This window comes from Trichechus manatus, unplaced genomic scaffold, assembly GCF_000243295.1.
Source record: "Trichechus manatus latirostris isolate Lorelei unplaced genomic scaffold, TriManLat1.0 scaffold00012, whole genome shotgun sequence".
Classification (NCBI taxonomy): domain Eukaryota; kingdom Metazoa; phylum Chordata; class Mammalia; order Sirenia; family Trichechidae; genus Trichechus; species Trichechus manatus.
This window is the reverse complement of record NW_004443948.1, coordinates 16,150,040-16,173,333: the sequence shown is the minus strand read 5'-3', so window position 1 is coordinate 16,173,333 and position 23,294 is coordinate 16,150,040. Positions and strand designations below refer to the sequence as shown.

Below are 23,294 nucleotides of genomic sequence, written 5' to 3'. Positions count from 1 at the left end.
CTCTCCAAGCCCTCATGTCTTTATCTCTAGCACTTTATTCATGCACAACACACCTAGTGTCCCATCACTCTGAAGTCCTTCATCTGAACTCTTCTTTCTGAAATTCCAACTTCAGTTCTGCCTATGGCCTTCAGTATGGTCTTTGTACTTTTTATTATTTTTGTTTGAATTTTTGGCTTTCCTTAATTTACTGTTTTGGCTTTGTCTTATACACTGCAAATCTTTTAATGACTCAACCTATCATAATTGCTACTAGATGTCACATAGTTGGCAACTTTGATTGACCTTTTTATTACCATCACAAATGAGGAACAAAGAGTCTTGGCACTGCATGTTCATCTGCCTCAAAGGATTTCTGAATGAGATCCATGGAGTCAGCAATCACCTGGTAGGCCACTTGTTTTCTGAATACTGCCAATGAACGTATCTTGCCAATAATTCTTGTCCTTATTCAATTGTATACATTAAAGCAGTCATGTAGCCTTCTAAAAATGGTAGATTAGGTAATTTGGACAAAGCTTCTGCAGAAAAACAAGAAACATAGAAATTAATTAAAGCAGATATAAATTAAAAGCAAGTGAACCACATATCTGAATATGAGCATTGCATACAAGTTGACTTACAGATTCAATGTAATCTTTGTAAAAAAAATCCCATCATCTACATTTTTTGTTTGCTTCTTAAAACCTCACAAGCTAATTATAAAATTAGTATGGAAATGCAAAAGGTAAATTACCAACATAATGCCTTCACATATACATTAATGTATGTGTTCAAGAATATCTATATCATTAACGCATATTATCCCCAAATTAGAAACTACACAGATGTCCACCAACAGAAGACTGAATAAACACGTTGTGGTAGGTTCATACAATCAAATCCTATATAGCAATGAAAATGAATTAGCTATGTTTAAACACAACATTGTGGATGATAGTAATCAAAATAAATCAGACACAAAAGAATATTTATAATCTGAATCAATTTATTTGTATTTCCAAAATGGGAAAATCTCGACTGTAGTGTTTTGGGGACATCCTTAAAAGATAAAGAATAATAAAAAATAATTTTTTTTTTGAAAAAGAAAGGATGACAATTATTTTTAGAGAAAAGAGGGAAGCTTCTGATTAGGTAAGGGCACTGGAGACGTCTAGGTTCTGTCCAGTTTCTATTTCTTGACCAGACTGTGGTAGCTATATGGCTATTCACCTTATAATAGTTAGTCTATACCTTTACATTGTATGTCACTTTATGTATGTGTGTTATATTTTATAATAAAAAGAAAATTAAAAAGTCTCATCTGCTCTCCCCACCCGTCTTGAAACAAAGGGAATGAATGACCTAAGCAGACCAAGCTGCCCTCCATCTGATAAAAAGGAAATGATATACCTGAGTCAAGGGCTGCTTGGAAGTTAATAGCAGATGGTTTTTGCTTCCCCCGATTCCTAAGAAGTCTTGTTAGTTTGATTCTACTTCACTGGAAAGTTGGAGAAAATTATGGATCCAAAACAAGAACCCCTAGTCTTGGAACCCCATGTTGAGTTCAGATATGAGGAAATTTCACAGAACTCCAAAACTGTTAAAAGACTTCTTTTTTTGGCATACTCCGAGACTGTCCTTTATTGCTTAGATTCCACAAGCTGAGTGGCTGATAGGATATAGAAAGGGATTGGCTAGTATACTCTCACCACTGACACAATCAAATCATGCACACATTTCACTGAATTCTAGGAAGTTCTAATGAAATCATCTAAGTTCTTTGTCTTTCTTTGCATCTTGAACATCCTCTCCTGTCATATACATGTCCAGTCTTCTCATGTCCCCCTAAAACCTCACAATCTGTTACCATGTTCCATTACATATTCGAATTAAATCAAGTTGCTGCATCTTAATCCTTAATGTCAGACTGAAGTGTTTATCTTTATTACGTGAAATTTATTTCTTATGTCTCTCAAGAGTTCACTATGTTGTAGAACATTTACTGTGCTCCAAGCAGCAAGATTTTATATCTAATCATAGTCCTGAGTATTCAGAGCTTGCCACCTCCTTCCATTCTAATGATTTCCTTGAGTTATAGATTCCAGATTATTATAATGGACCCAGAATTTGTACTTTCACCAGTACTCCAAGGATCTACAGGATCGATACCAAACCCCAAATCCATTGCCATCGAGTTGATTCTGACTCACAGCAACCCTGTATGACAGAACAGAACTGGCCCATAGGTTTTCCAAGGCTGTAATATTTATGGAAGCAGACTGCCACATCTTTCTCCCACTGAGCAGCTGATGGTTGAAACTGCTGACCTCTTGGTTAGCAGCCAAGCTTTTAACCACTGCACCACCAGGTCTTCTTACAAGATCTATACCAAAAACCAAACCCATTGCCATTAAGTCTATTCTGACTCATAGCAACCCTATAGGACAGAGTAGAACTGCCCCATAGGGTGTCCAAGGCTGTAATTTTTATGGAGGCTGACTGCCACATCTTTCTCCTATGGAGCAGCTGGCGGTTTCAAAGCCACTGCATTGCCAAAGCTCCTCTACAAGATCTACAGAAGCCCTTAAATCATAGCTGTATATTCCATCTCACTCTGGCCCAATTTGATCCAGCTGAAACAGCATATTCTTTAGATATTTTTCTAGTTAGTGAATCTAGCTTCAGCCAGTCCTAGGCATTATCATCTAAGAATGAAGATAAATCATCACAGTGGCCTAAAAGGTCCTATATGACTTGGCTTCATTTCATTCTACTGTCCCTCTTACACACCATGCTGCGGACACTCTGGCTTCTTTAAATACCCTAGGCAAGCTCACACAGATAACCACTTGACTCACTGCCTCATATCCTTCAGGCTCAACTCTCACCTCATAACCAACCTACTTAAAAGTGCAACCTACCACTCTCATTAGGCACTTCCTGTCCGCTTATTCTGTTCTTGGATGGTGCAAACAGTTAAGCTCTTGGCTACAAACGAAAAGATTGGTGCTTCAAACCAATTCAGAAGCACGTTGGAATAAAGACCTGACTACTTTGGAAAAAAGATCTGACTACTTTGGAAAGATCACAAACTTTGAAAACCCTGTGGAGTACAGTTCTACTCTGAAACCCATGGAGTCACCATGGGTCAGAATTGACTCAGTGGCAAATGTTTTGTTGTTAGGTTTTTTTTGATGGTCTTATTCTATTTAATTTTTTTCCACAGTACTTATTACCTGGCATACTATATTTTCACTTGTTTATTATCTGTCTTGTTGCACTAGAATGTAATTTCCACTAGAACAAGGATTTTTGCTCTGTTTTTTTTTCATTTATATATTTATAGCACGAAGAGCTGTGATTGGCCTGTAGTAAGTGATTGATAAATGTGTTTAATTAATGAAATACAGTTTTAATGAGAAATTAATTTTAAGTATTGATACCAGAAAAACTCATATTTTTTTGTTCAATAGCTCTTATTTTTAATTCAAATTTTGTAAGGGTGACTTTCAATGGATTTTGTAGGAGATTTTGTAATTTTGTTTTATACAAGTAATGTTGACGTGATTATACACACATTGTAATTCTTGGGTTCTTTTCTTTTCAGGTTTAGGCATTAAAGAGCCCTTGGGACATATAGATTTTTATCCTAATGGAGGAAAAAATCAACCTGGCTGTCCTAAATCAGTTTTTTCAGGTATACCAATAGTATTTTGAATGCATTACACATGATTCAAAATGATAAAAGAAGATTGATATATTTTTCCCTCTTAATCTTTGGGCAATATTTTGAACTCATCTTCATTGCCCATGATTCAGAAGAGTTATTGGTGAGCAATGTGTAAATTTACCCTGATTAGTTCATAAATTTTACCAGTAGATATCCCATTTGGTCACAGATGAGACCTATTACATTGTAGTTTCAACAGTTTTAGATCATTTTAAACATTAGAAGTTACAAGTCATTGAAGAAGCATGAACAGCTGAAGTATGATATAACACAAGATCTTAGGATTTAACCTTGAGATTGCTGTGAGTTGGAGGCAATTTGAGGACAATTAATAACAACAGAAACAAATCACAATAGTACTGTACCAATACTGTGGATTTATAAACTCTTGACACTTGATTGTCTTGTACATATAGATAGTTGAGCAACTGTTCAAAGTGTACAATTTGGCTAACTTCAGGACCATATGCAAGAAATATTCTGAGAGTCACAGAGGCACTGGTCAAATAACACAGGACTAAAGTCCTCTGTAGCTGTAGAAGTTTGGTCAATGGAATCAGCATGTGGGATATTGGCAAGAGCAAGGAACATGATAAAATTTTAATCTCACCAGGTTACTTTGTCATCTCTGACATTGGAAAAAATGTTAGGGGTGTTGGATCAGAATGGAGAGATGTGTGCACTAATTGTTAAGTTTGTTGTTGTTGTGTGCCATCGAGTCAATTCCAACTCATAGTGACCCTATATGACAGAGGAGAACTGCCCCATAGGGTTTCCAAGGAGTGGCTGGTGGATTTGAACCACCTACCTTTTGTTTAGCAGCCTGAGCTCTTTACCACTACACCACCAGGGCTCCAGTTGTTAGGCATAGTAGCACTGTATTTGTAGAGTTTGTTAAATTATTGAAATTAAACATCTTTGCTGTGGAAATTTTTCTTTAGAAAAACTGATTATAAATCCAGTGTAAAAGACATGCTAAATTTAAGTTTTCAATGGTACTATTTGTTTTGTTACTTGAGATAAAAACTGTGTATTGTAGCAAAGACTTTAATAATTACAAGGCACATTGTGTTAAAAAAGCCTAATCTTTGATTTTTCTCTGATTTTCTTGAACTTGGATTAATTATCTACAGTTATTTTGCTTGATTTTTAATACTTAAGGGATTGAATTTTTTAAATGCGACCACCAGAGAGCAGTTTACTTGTTCATTGCATCATTGGAAACACACTGCAATTTTATTTCCTTCCCTTGTCCTTCATACAACGATTACAAGACTGGTTTATGTGTGGACTGTGACGACTTTAAGAAACTATCATGTCCTAGACTAGGTAAGAAATTGTTATAATTCCTACAATTCTTTGTGAAAATGAATAATGTAACTGTGCTAGTATTTTCTGCTGGAAACTAAATTATGTTTTCAGTTTTCTTTTTAAAAATGTTAATATTTTATGGGAAAAATATTTGTAGAAATGTGGAACAACAGAGTAACTAGTTCATTTCCTACTAAATATTTTTAGGATATTTATTGAGAAGAACGTGATCAACTACCTTTCAATGCTCAATATAACGGGCAAATTCGGTGACCTCATGGCGATTCCCGTTCTTGATAAACAAAAGAATCTTACTATTATCTATCTATATTATTACTTAAAAAGGGAGACTTGCACTTTCTTGGCAGAACTGAGTTTTGTTTTTTTTTTAATGGGAAGTCTTAGGAGCAAGTGAAGAGGTGAAAACCATAGTCAGTTATTTATTTGCTATCAGCAAGTAGGTACAAAGCAGACACTGTCCACACCTTCTAAATCAATAAATCTTGGTAAGAGCAATTACATATTGCAGCTTCTTATAACTGAAGCCTGCCAGTAGGAAATTATAGAGAAAGAAGAATCCACATAAAAATTGAATGTTAAAGCTGGAAGGAATCTCAGAGATTGTTTTGTTCAGGATTCTCCAAAGAGAATACAAGATTCAGGCATTTCATGAGCATGTTAACATCTGGTCAGTATCATAAAAGGATCTGCTAGAAATATTTCTAAAACCACAGGGGCTAGAGGAAGTGGGTAGCAATTCCAAAGGCTGAATTAAACCATATGCCACCAGTTTTCCTCAGCAGGGAGTTTATATTAACATACATGGAGACTCTCCAGGAGAGGCATGCACTATGCAGACTTGGCCAATTTATTTTCTCCTAGACCCTTGTGTTCACATGACATCTTTCGGAATTAGGTTTCTTCAGACCTCACGTTGCGGGTTGTTCTTCTGGTATCATCACTTTTCCATATAAACGAGAAAATCGTGACATAGTCAATCAATATATGGATTGCTTTTAAGGGCACAATTTGAGAACTAGAGTTAAGCCTCTGAATTCCCAATTCATTATTCTTTTTACTGTATTAAAATCTCAAATTTGGAGGTAGCGATGTGGAAACAGAAACATATATAAAGTGGTAAGCATCTGAACTATATATATATGTGCATATATAAAATATATATATTTAATGTATAATATTTATATACTATATATAATATATAATGCATATCTATGTATCTGAATAATGTATGTATCTGAAATATATATATTCTATATGTACGGTGGAAACTTTGGTGGCAAAGTGGTTAAGAGTTTGGCTGCTAACTGAAAGGTCGGCAGTTCAAATGCACCAGGTACTCCTTAGAAACCCTATGGGGCAGTCCTACTCTGTCCTATAGGATCACTAAGAATCAGAATCAACCTGAAGGCAATGGTTTTTTTGTTTTGTTTTTTTTAAATATGTATAATGGAGTCCTGGATGTCCTCTACGGCAACGGGTTTGGGGTTTTTTTGGTTTATATGTACAATATACAGTGCGTATATATATGTGATCTATACTACATATAAGGAGCCCTGGTGGCTGCTAACTGAAAGATTGGTGTTTTCGAACCCATCCAGCTGATCCATGGGAGAGAGACCTGGTGATTTGCTTCTGTAAAGATTACAACCTAGAAAAGCCGATGGGGCAGTTCTACTCTGTCACATGGGGTTGCTATGAGTCGAAATTGACTTGATGACACTTAACCACAACATACTACATATATTGCATATGTAACATGTATACATGCACATACATATATGTGTATATAAGCATTACTTATGCATATGTGGAAGAATTGGGAGCTATACTCATGGAACTAAATTATTTAGTTTTATCAATTCAATTTGCTATGCTGAATTTGCTAAAAAGACTTACAAACACAATACTGAACTTATAATATAATAGTAAAAAACTGCTACAAGTGGACTGTATCCATATAGGGCATGATAAACTCTGATAAGATTTTCAGGGAGCAGTATTTGTGAACCCTGAATTTAAGAGTTGTTCTTGTAATTAAAATAAGTTGAATTATATTATTTGAAGAAATACTTTTAAGATATAAAAAAATCCATAAATTATTATTATTTCTATTACTACTACTACTATGCATTGATCCTTTATTTTCTGTAGTGATCTCAATATTTATATGCAATTTGATGGAAGCCCAATGTCCTGTTTTGTTTCTTAAATCTCAGGTTATAATGTTGATCTATGGAAAGATATTTTCAAAGAAAGAATGGAAAGACGATCTCTTAGGACCACTGTGTTTTTGGATACCACTGGCACAAATCCATTCTGTAGTAAGTTGTTAACACTTTTAACAAATAATTAGTGTTATATACGCATTTATATTTTATCTAAAATGTTCTTTCCACCCATTCAAATGTTATCATGCACTTTCAAGGAAGTTTAAAATTTATTAGAGCCAGTTTGACAAGTTCAAAGAAGACTCTAGTATAATTTTTCCAAAGACCAATTAAGTCTTCTTTCCCCCACCTCCAAATGTGTATGATTATCAGTCCTACTGCTATCGTAATTTCAGTGTATATCATGTTACAGAGCCTAAGACATCCATCTACACTCTTAACTCCCATTTGGGAACTGAAAGTAAGCTACATAAATAGGAAAATGGGCAAGTAAACAATAATAGACGAAAGGAAGAAACTTGAAGAACAAGAGAGAATCTCATACAAATGTATTAAATGGGAGTGATATTAAAGAAAGCAAAATTATTAGTGCTGAAGAGATGAATGTGATTTATAAATAAAATTAAATTCTATTATATGAAGAATCTTACATTAGAAAGATGTTTCTGATCACTGGCACTGACCTTGGTTACTGAGGGATAAATGTATTCTTAAACATTTTAAAATATTTTTAGTATAGTTATTTTTAAAATTTTGCAACTGTCTACTTTAAGATTTTATAATTCTTTAATCATTAATCTGTACTATTATACAGACTTCAGTCCATCCATTTTTTAAGTTGAAAATTTTACTGAGATAATTTTAGATTTAGTTGTAGTTATAAGAAGTAATACAGAGAGATCATATGTAAACTAAACCAAAACCAAACCCATTGCCGTTGAGTCGATCTCAACTCATAGTGACCTTATAGGAGAGAGCAGAACTGCCCCATAGGGTTTCCAAGGAGCAGCTGGTGTATTTGAACTGCTAATCTTTTGGTTAGCAACCAAGCTCTTAACCACTGCACTGCCAGGGCTTCCCCCGATGATAACACTTTGCAGCACTGTAATATATTATCACTACGGTGGTATTGACATTGGTACAGCCACCCATCTTATCCAGATTTCTCCATGTGTTAATTTGTGTGTATATGTGTGTATTTAGTTCCATACACTGTAATATCGTGTGTAAGGTCATGTATATACCACCACAGTGAAGATACTGAACAGTTCTATTACCGCAATAATCCTTTGTGTTGCCATTTTATAACTCCTTTTATAGCTCCCTCCTTTGCCTCTTCCTTAACCCCCCACATCTGTCAAGCTATTCTCCATTTCTAAAGTGTCATTTAAAAAATGATGTATAAAGGGAATCATACAGTATATAACCTTTTGGAATTGGCTTTTAAAACTTGGCATAATTCCCTGGAGATCCATCCTCTGTTTTTTTTTTTGTTGAGTAATATTTTATGAGTCGGAATCGACTCGACGGCAATGGGTTTGGTTTTTTGGGGGGTGTTAGTATTCCATAGTATGTATATACCTCAGCTTGTTTCTAGTTTTTACCTAGAAAAATAGATGTATTTTAGAATAAAGCTGCAATGGACATTTGTGTACAAGTTTTTGTGTGAGCGTAAGATTTCATTTCTCTGGGATAACTTCACAGGAGTGCAATTGCTGAGTCACATGGTAATGACACATATAGTTTTATAAGAAATTGATAAAATGTTTTCCAGAGAGACTGTACCATTTTAAATTCCCCCAACAAAATATCAGTTATCCAGTTTCTATGTTCTATGAATCCTTGCCAATATTCGATGTTGTCATTATTTTTTATTTTATCTATTCTGATAAGAGTATGAAACAAAAAACCCAATCAATTGCCATAGAGTTGATTCCCACTCATGGCGACCTCATGTGTGTTAGAGTAGACGTAGGCTGTGTCAGAATGGAACTATGCTCCATAGGGTTTTCAATGGATGATTGTTCGGAAGTAGATTGCTAGGCCTTTCTTATTAACTATATGTATATCCTCTTTAAGGAGCCCTGATGACAAAGTGGTTAAATGCTTGGCTGCTAACCGAAAGGTCAGCAGTTCAAACCCACCAGCCAGGAAGATGTGGCAATCTGCTTCCCTAAAGATTACAGCCTCAGAAACCTTATGGAGCTGTTCTACTCTGTCCTACTGCGTCACTATGAGTCGGAATCGACTCGATGGCAATGGGTTAATGTCCTCTTTGATGAAGTATCCATTTTTACCTATTTTTTAGATTAGAATAATAATCAGATTATTATTATTATTACTTTACTACTGAATTTTGACAGCTCTTTATATACTCTAGATACTAGTCTTGTTGGATATGTGGTTTGGAAATATTTTCTCTCAGTCTTTTCACATCCTTCTCACATGGGCTTATTCAGGGCAAAGTTTTCAAATCTGGTGATATCTAATTTATTAACTTTTTCTTTTATGGGTTTTTTTTATTTAGTGTCAAATCTGAGAACTTCATGCCAACTCTTAGACATTAAAGATTTTCTAATTTTTTTTTCTAAAAATTTTTATAGTTTTATGTGTTACACCTAGGTCTATAATCCATTTTTATTTAGTTTTTATATATGATGTAAGCTTTGGGCTGAGGTTCTTTTGTGTGTGTGTGTGTGTGTGTGTGTGTGTGTGTGTATGGATGTTGAATTGCTCCAGCATTATTTGTTGAAAAGTGCTATGGTACCTTTGTGAAAAATCATTTCAGCATATTTACATGGATCTTTTTCTGGATTCTCTATTCTGTTTCATTAATCTGTGTGTTTATCCCTTTGCCAATACCACACACTCTTGATTACTATAGCTATAGCTATCTGGTGTTGTTGTTAGGTGCCATTGACTCGGTTCCAACTCATAGCGACCCTATGCACAACAGAATAAAACACTGCCAGGTCCTGCACCATCCTCATAATCATTGTTATGCTGGAGCCCATTGTTGCGGCCACCGTGTCATTCCATCTCGTTGAAAATCTTCCTCTTTTTCACTGACCCTCTACTTTACCAAGCATTATGTCCTTCTCCAGGGACTGATCCCCCATGATAACATGTCCAATGTATGTGAGACAAAGTCTCGCCATCCTTGCTTCCAAAGGGCATTCTGGCTGTACTTCTTCCAAGACAGATTTGTTCGTTCTTTTGGGAGTCCATGGTATATTTAATATTCCTTTTGCCAACACCATAATTTAAAGGCATCAATTCTTTTCCAGTCTTCCTTATTCATTGCCCAGCTTTCCCATGCGTATGAGACCATTGAAAACACAAGCTTGGGTCCGGCACATCTTAATCTTCAAGGTGACATCTTTGCTTTTTAACACTTTAAGGAGGTCTCTTGCAGCAGATTTGCCCAATGCAATGCATCCTTTGAGTTCTTGGCTACTGCTTCCATGGGTGTTGATTGTGGATCCAAGTAGAATGAAATCCTTAACAACTTCAGTATTTTCTCCATTTATCATGATGTTGCTTATTGGTCCAGTTGTGAGGATTTTTGTTTTCTTTATGTTGAGGTGTAATCCATACTGAAGACTGTGGTCTTTGATCTTCATCAGTAAGTGCTTCAAGACCTCTTCAATTTCAGCAAGCAAGATTGTGTCATCTAATGTGTCTTCCTTCAATCCTGATGTCACGTTCTTCTTCATATAGTTCAGCTTCCGGGATTATTTGCACAGCATACAGATTGAAAAAGTATGGTGAAAGGATACGTCCCTGATGCACACCTCTCCTGACTTTAAACCACACAGTATCCCCTTGTTCTGTTGGAACAACTGTCTCTTGATCTATGTACAGGTTCCTTATGAGCATAATTAAGTGTTCTGGAATTCCCATTCTTTGCAATTATACCCATAATTTGTTATGATCCACACAGTCGAATGCCTTTGCATAGTCAATAAGATACAAGTAAACATCTTTCTAGTATTCTCTGCTTCCAGGATCCATCTGACATCAGCAATGATACCCCTCATTCCATGTCCTCTTCTGAATCCGACTTGAATTTCTGGCAGTTCCCTGTTGATGTACTGCTGCAACCGCTTTTGAATGATCTTCAGCAAAATTTTACTTGTGTGTGGTATTAATGATAGTGTTTGATAATTTCTGCATTTGGTTGGATCATCTTTCTTTGGAATAGGCATAAATATGGATCTCTTCCAGCTGGTTGGCCAGGTAGCTGTCTTCCAAATTTCTTGGCATAGACAAGTGAGCACTTCCCAGTTCTGCATCCATTTGTAGAAACATCTCAGTTGGTATTCTGTCAATTCCTGGAACCTTGTTTTTTGCCAGTGTCTTCAGTGCATCTTGGACTTCTTCCTTCAGTACCATTGGTTCTTGATCATGTGCTGTCTCTTGAAATGGTTGAACATCTAACAATCATTTTTGGTACAATGACTCTGTGTATTCCTGCCATGTTCTTTTGATGTTTCCTGCGTAGTTCAGTAGTAAGCCTTAATACCACGTAGAGTGATTCCTTTTTTTTTTAATTCTTCTTTGTCAAGATTGTTTTAGATATTGCAAGGCCTAAGAAATTCCATATAAATTTCTAACTATGTTGTCTATGTCTATAGAAAACCTTGCTGGTGTTTTGATAGGAAATACATTAAACCTGTAGATCAATTTGACATCTTTATTATGTTGATTCTTCCAATGCATGAACATGGTTTGTCTCTCCATTTACTTAGGTCTTCTTTGATTTCTTTCATCAGTATTTTGTTATTTTTGGCATTCAGATACTGTACATACTTTATTAAGTATATACCTAAGTATTTTGGTGTTTTTTTTAGAGTAATTATAAATGATATTGAGTTCTTAATTTGGTGTCTACATGTTCATTGTTAGTATATAGAAATGGAATTGAGTCTTTTGTGTCAAATCTGTTTCCTATGATCTTGACAAACTCACTATTTCTAGGATTTAAAAAAATATATTTCTTGGGATTTTCTTTCTAAAGAATCATGCTGTCTGCAAATAGAGACAGTTTTATTTCTTCCTTTTTAATATGTATGCCTTTTATTTCTTTTTCTCACCTATAGAAGTAGCTAAAAAGCCTTTCCATGGAAGAAAAGACCTGGCGATCTGCTCCTGTAAAGATTACAGCCTAGAAAACCCTACCGGGGCAGTTCTACTTTGTCATATAGGGTCGCGGTGAGTCGGAATCGACTCAATGGCACACAGCAACAACAAAACTTCCAGTACTATATTTGAATAAGAGCGGTGAGAGCAGACATTGCTGCCTTATTCCTAATCTAATTGGGAAAGTATTCAGTCTTTCATCATTAAGTATAATGTTACCTGCAGGTTTTTTTGTAGATGCTCTTTGAGGTAATTCTCTTTACCTAACTCATTGAGAGTTACTCTATGTATTATTGTATTAGTTTTCTATCGCTGCTGTAAATAATTGCCAAAAACCTAATGGTTTAAAAGAATATAAATTATTATCTTAAAGATCTATGAGTCAAAGTCTGATATGGGTCTCATTGTGCTAAAATCAAGGTATTGACAGCATTATATTCCTTTCTGGAGGCTCTAGGAGACAATCTGTGTCCTTCCCTTTTCCAGCTTCTAGATGGTGTCTGCAGTCCTAGGCTTGTGGCCCACTTCCTCCATCTTTAAAGTTAGCGATAGTGTGTCTGGCCTCACATCGCATCACTCTAACCTTGCTCCTGTTGTCAAATATCTTTCTCTGACTCTTCTCTTCTGGCTCTCTCTTCCATTTTTAAAGATCCTTGTAATTACATGGGGCCCACCCAGATAATCCAAGATAATCTGTCTCTATTAAGGTCAATTGAGTAGTTTACATTAATTTTGTCTTCAACCTTAATTCTTTTTTTTTTGCCATGTAAAGTAACATATCCATAGATTCTATGAATAAAGATGTAGGAATCTTTTATTTTATATTTTATCTCACAGTCCACCTTCTAGTCTCCAAAGATACATGTCTGTCCCCCATACAAAATACATTCGTTGCTTCCCAAGGTCCCCAAAAGTCTCATCCCGTTAAAGCACCAACTCAAAGTCAAAAATCTCATCTATGTTTCATTAGTAAAAAGTTCCAATTATCATCATATAAATTATCTAAATCAGATTTTTGTGAAGCTCTGTGTATAAACTATCCTGAGGCATAATTCATCTCTATGGGTCTGTGAAACTCAAGAATCAAGTTACTTGCTCCCAAAATACAATGTTGAGACAGGTATAGGATACCAGTTATAGGTATTTCCATTGACAAGGGAGAAAATGGAAGAAAAAATGGGTCACCGTTCTCAGCAATTTGAAATCCAGCTAGTAAAACTCTATTTTGTTTCAAGGTTTGGGAATAATTCTCTCTGGCTGTGGCTCCTTCCTCTAGGTTCATGGCTTTACTTTCTGGGCTCTCAGCTCAATTCTGAGTTATCCTTTTTTTTTTTTTTTTTTGTGAAATGTAACATGTGTTTACAGCTGAGTAGTTTTATCAACCTGTTTCTTGCCTGTAGAAAGTAGAATTTTGGGGTCTGGCAGCCTTCTTTCATTTCCTACTTTGTCTCTTTCAGTCTAAGCTGTCAGTGTTTACGGTGGTATAACATTCTCAAGAAATTTATGGATCTCCATATATATCATGGGGATTCACTCCATTAGAGAAGAGGTTCCTTTAATTTGTTATACAAATCTTTGGTTATCAGTCTATTCTAAATATTTTATAATTTCTGAAAAATATGGAAATCCATATTTTTTTTGTTTATTGAAATAATCATATGATTTTTCTCCTTTAATCTGTGACTGTGTTGAATTACTTTACATATATTTTAATCCTAAATCAATTCTAGTGCCTTATGATTTTTGTATGCTTTTGTTTCTTTAGCATTTTTTATTACATTGTGCTTGGAAAATATAGTCTGTATTCTATTAATTGCTTGGTAGCTGTAGGGACTTATGAACTTAGCATAAGACCAATTTTTTTAAAGGCCTGATCTGTACTTGAAAAACTAAATGTGTATTTTCCAATTGTTAGGTACTTTGTTCTAAGTAAGTTCATTAAATCATAGTTATTAATTGGATCCAATAACTTTACTAATTATTTATCTACTCAGTAAGGCTTCTGAGGAGATGTGTTAAAATTTTCTCTATTGAAGATTTGTCCTTTTTGCCTTGTAAGTCTATTCATTTTGGCTTTATGCATTTTGAGACTGTTTGAGGCTGTTATTTTAGATGCGTAAAAGATTAAGGACTGTTATATTTTCCTGGTGACTTCTTTTTTTGCTTTATACACAAAAATGTATATTGTGTCATAGACTATTTTATCAGATTCTGCAACAGCAACAAGTTGCCTTATATAGCCTTTGAATCTTATGTCTTTTTTCCTATCTTTAATATTATTATGCTCTCTAATATTTTAGTTCCACATTTTATTTAGCACTCATTAATTGTGAGTATACATATTACATATAATGCTTACTTATATTTGCCAATTTCATTTTTCTACATTTTTTTCTTGCCTTCCACTCCTTCCTTCTGCATTCAGCTTCTTTCTTTGCTGAAATATATCCTTAATTACTAACTCTCTCAGTCTGGTTCCCCCTCCTGCTGAAAATGTCTTTATTTTTCCGTCATTATAGAAGGAAGATTTATCTCAGTATATAATTCTATGTTGAAAATATTTTTATACTCAGCAATTTGAAGATAGTCTTTTGTCAGGCCTTTATTATTAATACAATTTTTTCATACAGGTTATCTGTAGATTTCTTTCCATTGAATTTTAAATTTTTTCCCTTTCATTATTATTGTTTTCTAGCCTCAAAGTTCTATTCAAGTCTGGATTAAAAATTAAAGAAAAAATATTTATTTCAAAATAAAGATTGTTTTCCTTTAAAATAGAAAATTCTCAAAAATCAGCTCTTTAAAGTTGTGCGTTAGAGCAAGTGGGATTTAGTTTGTTCCAAAGCCTTATATGCAATAATCCTGGAGCATTTTTGGTGTAAATTTTTGTGAGTCGTTCGCCAAGCAGCCAGGATAAATTTAGATTCCATATTACCTGGAGGTTTACTTAGTTCCAGGAAATTTTTTTTTAACCTAAGACTCACACAGAGCCAGTGTGATGAGTTTTCCTAGTTCCTCTTTCAATGATGAGTAGGGAATTAAGGTCCCTGGCTCTGTGCAGGGACTTCCATCTCATCTCTGTCACTTAGCATCATAGCTCCTGTCCCTGCGCGGTGGTTGACACTTCAGCCTCCATCTTTCTGCTACATCTAGTTCTCACGTCCCTGGGGGATCTGGGGCTTCAGTCCTTCCTATCTTCTGGACTTTACTTTCTTTTCCTTTTCTGGCCCCTGATATTTCCCATTTCTTCTTCCAAGCTTGTTTTTTCTTAATTTAAATAATACACTCAGCATTTCTATGTACTTAAAGCAGTAAGGGGCTATTCTGTAACATCTTACAGTGTCACAATGCCAGAAATCATCTGAGCAAGTCTGAATCCTGACTTATTTAAGGTGAAGTGGAACAAAGCATTTTGTCTAGACCTGGGCAGTAACTTCAAAGTAAAAAGTGTCCCTTTACATTTCTTGTATCAGAAATTATTGACCATTGATAAGGTCCAATCTAAAACCCATTATTGAAAAAAACAAAAAAAACCCTTACTTGAGATAGTTGGATTCCCTGGGTGGTGCAAGGTGTTAGCGCACTTGGCTGCTAACTGAAAGGTTGGAGGTTCCAGTCCACCCAGAGACTCCTCTGAAGAAATGCCTGGTGATCTACTTTTGAAAAATCAGCTATTGAAAACCGTATGGAGCACAGTTGTACTCTAACACGCATGGGGTCACCATGAGTTGGAGTTTACTTGGCGGTAACTGGTTAATAAGCATCAGGCACAAGACATTATGTTATCCTTGGCTATTCAATGGCTTCATTTAACACCAAGCAGGCAAAATTTTTTGCATAAAGATTTCTCCCAGGAATATTTCAAACATTACATTGTCTTTTAGAAGGTGTGCACAGGTTTTGGGATAACTCACAGATAGTAAGTCTTCCTATATTGCCCTGACAGTATTGAGAATAGGAGTGAGTTCAACATCTTTTGCCCATGAAAGACACAGTATATCATTTTTTTAGTAGGAGCATTTTGAATAAAAATTACTATGGGCTCACCTCGTATGGGAGTATTTAACTTCACAGGAATTCCTAAACAGCCAGTGAAGCTGGGAATTATATATGTCAAGCAAATTTATCTAGGACAATTAATTAGATAATTAAGGAACCGTATCATACTTGTTTTAAATGTGCTATTGAAAAAAAGGTTGTTTAATTGATCTATATCCTAAAGTTTTTGGTTTGCATATCAGTTAATATTCACTAGCTATTTGGCCAACGTTTCACCATATCTGTGACTGACTGCCAGGCTTCTTCATTTCTATCTTTCTTTTTTATTTTTTTTTTAGACTAGCAGAAAATTGACAAACAAGAAGTAAAATATATTACCATTAACCAAACGAATGCTTCTCAGTATTATTTGCATATATAATGTGTGTATATATTACATGCATATATACATGGGTGCGTATCTACAGAGGTATCAAAACAAACTAAAAACAATGTGAACTGGACTCTATTTTTTTTATTTTTTAGCCTACTATTTTGTTCTTAATATACCCGTTCTGGATCAAACAATGAAGGATGGCTATATTACATTTAAATTAGTAAATGAGCTTGGGATCATTGTAGAACCAAGGATTTATGCGTAAGTACAATTTAGATTTGTTCTTTTCTTTTTCATAAGCTAAATACTTGCCTTCTTGAGTATCCACTTCAACAGATAATCCAAAGAGTGTAAATATTCTATCCAGAAGTTCTTAGAATATTAGGTATTAAAAAGACCTCAGATGTCATATTCCAATTCTTTCATTCTACTGAGGAAGATACTGAATGTGAAAAAAAAGAACTAATTTATTTATGATACTAAATTAGTGACTAGAAGAGTTAAAGAGGAGAAGAGAGGGTTTTTTTTTCCCTACTGACTATAATTCCATCGGAGCCTTGGTGGTGCAGTGGTTAAGAGCTTGGCTGCTAACCAAAACATTGGCAGTTCGAATCCACCAGCCGTTTCTTGGAAACCCTATGGGGCAGTTCTACTCTGTCCTGTAGGGTCGCTATGAGTGGGAATCAACTTGATGGCAACATGGTTGGTAATTCCATTGTTCTTCCTATTAACCACCTTGCCTCCTAATTCTCTGACATTTTCAGGTAAAGTCATATTCACGGTGATGTGAATAAATGTCTTGTGACTTCTGACAACAGAATGACCTAATTTTAGTATTTCAGAGATCACCCTCAGCAACAAATCCCCCAAACAATAGGAAGTTTTCCTTCAATCTTCTATTTAACATTTTATGTATGTTTGTATGTGTGGCTGTATGTATATCTGCATATACATATTTTAAGTTATCTAATCGTCTCAAAGAATGATCTGTTTGAGTTAATTGAATGTGTATGTGTGTGTGTTTAATAAATTCTCAAACTAGAAAATTTGTTTTGTCTTAAACAAAAGAATGATATAAAAGTACATGCTACTATGAAAATTGTGGTTTCCAACCTGCTGTGCTATACTTCTAGAAATTCATTAAATAATGGAAGTGTGTCCAAAAGTTTCAGGGGTACCATCTGTCTAGTGATTAAATAAAGATAAACTTTATTTTGTTGTCACTGGACTTACAATCTGGTTTAAGTTCTGACTTGTCACTGATGACACTGTTGGAATTTCATGAGGCACAGTTGGTATATTCAACATTTATTGCTCTCACTGTTTAGGTAGTTACAGTCCCTGCACTGAGTGGACCGACTGTGTGATGGACCTTGTACCTGAGTATTTAAACCCTGTTGCCATCGAGTCAATTCCAATTCATAGTGACCCTGTAGGACAGAGTAGAACTGCCCAGTAGGGTTTCCAAGGCTGTAAATCTTTATGGAAGCAGACTGCCACATCTTTCTCCTGTGGAGCGGCTGGTGGGTTCAAACCACTGGCTTTTCGGTTGGCAGTCAAGCACTTTTACTACTGTGCCACGAGGCTCCTATAGTTACTCAGTCATTAACAATGAACCGGGAGAAAGTGTCTGGGTACTTATTTAGTTGCAATTAGCATCACAAACAACTGTAGTGATGTATTTAATTTCACATTATTATTATGAACCTTTAGTTAAAACATGAATCAACTTTTAAAAATAAAAAGTAGTCTTGGATCATAATACATGCAGTTAGCTTAGTAGATAAATCTTTCAATCCTTGGTGTCTATAAAGAAAATAATAAAGGAAACCCATGTTGGCAAAAATATTGAAAACTTTTCTCTGTACTGATATAACATAAGGACCATTTCATCACAGAATGCATGGTCATTCTTAGAAATAATATTTTGGGTTACAGGACAGGCTCATTTTTTTTAAACTTTGAGATAAACGTATTTTTAATATTGCATTTCGTAGATTTAATTTTCTTAAAGTTAATAAAGGCATTGCAGAGAATTTACTTTAATAGTTGAGTGGAACTGGTAATGAGAGAGCACCAGTTTTTTTTTTTTTTTTTCTCTTTTTTCAACTACTCTTCAGTCACCTAAAGAAGGTGATATAAGAAATCAAACGAGAGCTGCAATCCAAATTTTTCACTTTCATCAAGGCCTATCTTTTATTAAGAAAAAACTTTAAAGCCCTTTTCATGTAATTTGGAGCACTGATTATACTATAATACTAATAGTATTATTCCAGCCCAGGTGATGCATCAGTTAAGTGCTAGGCTGCTAACCAAAAGACTGGTGGTTTGAACCTACCCAATGGGTCTGCAGGAGAAAGACCCTGTGATCTGCTTCTGTAAAAATTACAGCGAAGAAAACCCTATGGGGCAGTTCTACTCTGTCATATGGGGTCGCTATGAGTCAGAATCAACTCAACTGCACCGAACAACAACAGCAATGTAATAGTTCATTTATATATATACATATAGATATATATGGAGCCCTGGTGGTGCAGTGGTTAAGAGCTTGGTTGCTAACCAAAAGGTTGGCAGTTCAAATCTACCAGCTGCTCCTTGGAAACCCTATGGGCCAGTTCTATTCTGTCCTATAGGGTTGCTATGAGTTGGCATTGACTGGATAGCAACATATATATATATATATAAATTAGGAGCCCTGGTGGCGCAGTTATTAAGTTCTCAGCTGCTAACCAAAAGATTGGTGGTTTGAACCTACCCAGTGGCTCCATGGAAGAAAGATGTGGCAGTCTGCTTCCGTAAAGATTGCAAGATTACAGCTTTGGAAACTCTATGGGGAATTCCACTCTATCCTTTAGGGTTGCTGTGGGTCAGAAGTAACTTTACAGCAATAGGTTATATATATATGTATATATTTATATATATATAGTCATATTATTTATTCTTATTAGGAACATGCTTTGCTAATTTTTGAATTAATTCAGCACCAAACTTATGGCAGGCATTTTGCAAAATACTGGGGACCCAAACTGAAACAGACAATTATTGTTCTCCATGAGGCCACCAAATACTGGAGAAAACGAATGCAAAATTATAGCTCTGAATAATCGGTTTTACAATAGAAGAACACCGAAGTTACTGTGGGAGCGCAGAGGAAGATGCAAGGTATCAGTCAGGGACAGGGACAGTTAGGGAACGGGGAGAGGGTGCTTTCAAAGACACGGGCATGAGAAAGTACCTGAATTCAGGAATAGCACACAGACTATTCTCCTAGAGCAGGTATTACAAACCTGTTCAGGTGGCGAAGAAACCGAGTCTTGACTTTACAAACATTATATCCTCTGTGGAACATCCTGAAATATGGATGCGTTTTATTTAAAAACATGAATTAGCACACTTCTCATGAAGAAATATAAAATATGGGAACATTTACACGCAGTAAATACTCTGTCCATCTAAGCCTGGCTAATGGCTCCATTTTTTTTTTTTATTAATAAGTCTTTGCTACTCATTTTTTCACACTTTGGGATTGAAACTATCTTTTAGATGCCAGGGGAGTCAGAAAATTTTAAATAAACTTTTATTTTCCTTTTAAAAAAGGAAACAGTACAGTTTGCTTACTGTAGAAAATGTATATAACAGTATACAGTAAACAATGGGAATCATTTGTAATTATACCATCTAGGCACATCCACACTTACAATTTGGCCTGTAATCATTCATCCTCCTTTGCAGCCCCTCCTCCTCCTCCTTCTTCTTATGGATGCCCCTGTACACATACACAGAAGATGGGCTTTGAAGGGTGTGATAACATTGTTGGGCCTAGCTCCCCACAAAAGCTGTGAGAAATCAGAGAGCAGAGATCTAGGACAAATATGGGGTTGCAGGATTGCTGAGTGCACCACGGTTTGCTCTCCAAGTGGTCCATATGTATATGTGATATGTGCTTGTGATTGTCATCGTAGCTCAAGCAGGTGGTTGTTATTCAAAATAGAAAATTATTTCAACAGATTTTTAATTTTTTCCTTTTTTTTTTTTGCCTTTCCTTTTCCCTTAGTTTCATCTAATGAAAGGAAGTAGGGTGAGTAGGTAGAAGTGTTGCCTTTGAGTCAAGTAGGCCCAAGTTGGCCTTACTGACTTCCAGGCCCCACATTTCTGGCCCTCAGGGATGGAGAATTAACCCGAGTGGTGAAAGTGCTGATATGGCTGAGTTTACATTCTAGCTGTGCATTCTTTAGCTGTGTAACCTTGGGAAAGGCACTTGAATGCTCTAATCTTGTTTTCTCATTTGCAAAATGGCAGTACTAATAGTATCTACTACTACTGTTGAGATAATTAAATGAGGTCAAGTATGTGAAACTTGAAATGTTCAGAAAATTACACTTATTAAGTATTACCTTTATCTTTTCTTTTGAATTTTAAGCTTTTGTAAGTTATTTTTTAGGTCACTAATATTTGATAAAATGGAACAGAACAAAAATAACTATTATTTGAGCATCTATTCAAGGAACGGTGCTAGTTTTTGAGGGATCTAAAAAAGGAAGCATAAAGGCACTTCTCTATCCTTAGACAAATGTATAATCTAATCATCTAGTCTGAAAGGCAAGATGTCTCAATTTTTTTCCCAGAAAGCATTCCCAAAATATTTCAACATAGGAATGCATATATTATTATTATTTTACTTTAAATTACTGTTGAAATTATTTTAATAATTGCTTTAATAAATATTTTATGTACAGGCTTTCTCCCCTATATGACTGGTTTCTCTTTATTATGCATTGTTAAGATTATGTTGATTTTAGAATTAAACTTATATTTTCTAATTATTAATATGTTGAATACATCGTATTTTCTGTTTAGGGAGAGTGGATCACTTTATAAAGATCAAGAAGTCAATATTCTTGCTCAATTTTATAATGATGTTGCAAATATTTCAAGCATCAGTTTGATGTATTTCCGGAGCTCAAATCTGCAATGTCCCACATGTGAATACAGGATTCAGCGTCTCATGTTAAAATCACTTACATATCCAGAAAGGTAAGGAAACAAAATTGTGATTTTTTAAATGCTATCTTTGAAACTTGAAAATATTGGTTTGTTAAAGAATGGTTTAAGTACTTGTGTATTGAAATATCTATTGCACATTTTAGAATATGTATTACATAAATATTGAATATCAAAAAGTTGCAAAAAGTATTCCATGTTCCTATATTTATATATTTGATTTCCAAGTTGCATTTCTATTAATCTTAGACATAGTAAATAATAATTTACCAGAGAATAAAAATAATAAATCATAAGAAGATGCATTTAGACAAGGTATATGCCAACAGAGAAGAGTTGGGAAATTTCTTTTAGGTATCTAACTCTTGGTATGATAATATTTAGTCTTTCAAAACTCAATAAGGAAGTAAGGAAGATATCAACAAGTATCAAGGGATAATTTTATTGTACTTGGTCTTTCATTGAAATACTTTTGAAAATACCAAATATATGGGCATTTTCAACAGAAACATTAGCAACTTCACCTACCAAACTGTCAGTGAGAGAGAGAAGAGAGTCATATCTAGAAGGACTAGAGATGTGAAGATTTTCAATTTCCAACCAATCTCTCTATCTATTACCTTTAAGTTTCTAAGTCTCCACTAAATATAAATATGGAAATTGTACCTGTAGTTGTCCAAAAGGTAGGTTCTAATGAGGCCGGAGTTGTTTTACCATCATATTCCTTTTGTTTCCTCATTAATATCTCTCTTTAAACAGAAGGAAGGTGGGTAGGAACAGAGAAGTCTAGATGATGTAGTTTTATACCCTCTTTAGGCATTTACATTTAAGGGATTCATTTTGTCAAGGAATAAAGTCTTCTCCTAGGTATTATAAATGTAAAGAGGGACAGATTATTTTCTCCTCCGTTCAGAAGAAGCACACAATGTAATTCTTGTCCAGAAAGTAGAAATTTACCTAGAAATCTTTTCACAGCATTCAAGTTAATATGAGAAAAAGAAATTTAGTTCCATGCATGTGGACAGTGACGGGAACCAAGGATAATATGACCTCTGTGTATATGGGCACATGCCAGCCTGCCTACTCTTCTCATCATTAAGCAGAAGTGAATGGGAAAATCATAACAATAAGAACAAAATGAGGCCTAATACAACATTCAGCAAAAATAAAAAGGAAATATACCAATTAAGACTTACAGAAAGGGTTTACCTATTAAAATTTACTGTAGGAAGTAGAAGTGAATGCCATGAAGAATGTCTCAGTGTTCTCAGTGATGTTTAAGGAAATAGTAATTTTATAAAAAAAATATGAAGAATGAGATGAGACAACAGAATGTGGTTAAAGGGAATTGGCTGAGATTTAGTACCAGCATTAAAACAGCAAAGGGTTGTTGTTGTTAGGTGCCATCAAGTTGGTTCCAACTCATGGTGACCCTATGTACAACAGAATGAAACACTGCCTGGTCCTGTGCCATCCTCATAATCATTGTTATGCTTGAGCCCATTGTTGCAGCCACTGTGTCAATCCATCTCATTGAGGGTCTTCCTCTTTTTCACTGACCCTC

At 35.1% G+C, this 23,294-nt stretch overlaps 1 protein-coding gene across 1 annotated transcript in view; it reads left to right on the top strand.

Moving 5' to 3' along the window:
- The window catches only part of LIPI (lipase I), a 62,811-nt gene that overhangs the window by 24,637 nt on the left and 14,880 nt on the right, over nucleotides 1-23,294 (top strand). The window contains exons 5-9 of the mRNA XM_004371378.3: nucleotides 3,590-3,679; nucleotides 4,874-5,041; nucleotides 7,261-7,365; nucleotides 16,879-16,990; nucleotides 21,587-21,763. Coding sequence (XP_004371435.1) covers nucleotides 3,590-3,679; nucleotides 4,874-5,041; nucleotides 7,261-7,365; nucleotides 16,879-16,990; nucleotides 21,587-21,763 — 652 coding nt within the window. The remainder of the gene's footprint in view (nucleotides 1-3,589; nucleotides 3,680-4,873; nucleotides 5,042-7,260; nucleotides 7,366-16,878; nucleotides 16,991-21,586; nucleotides 21,764-23,294) is intronic.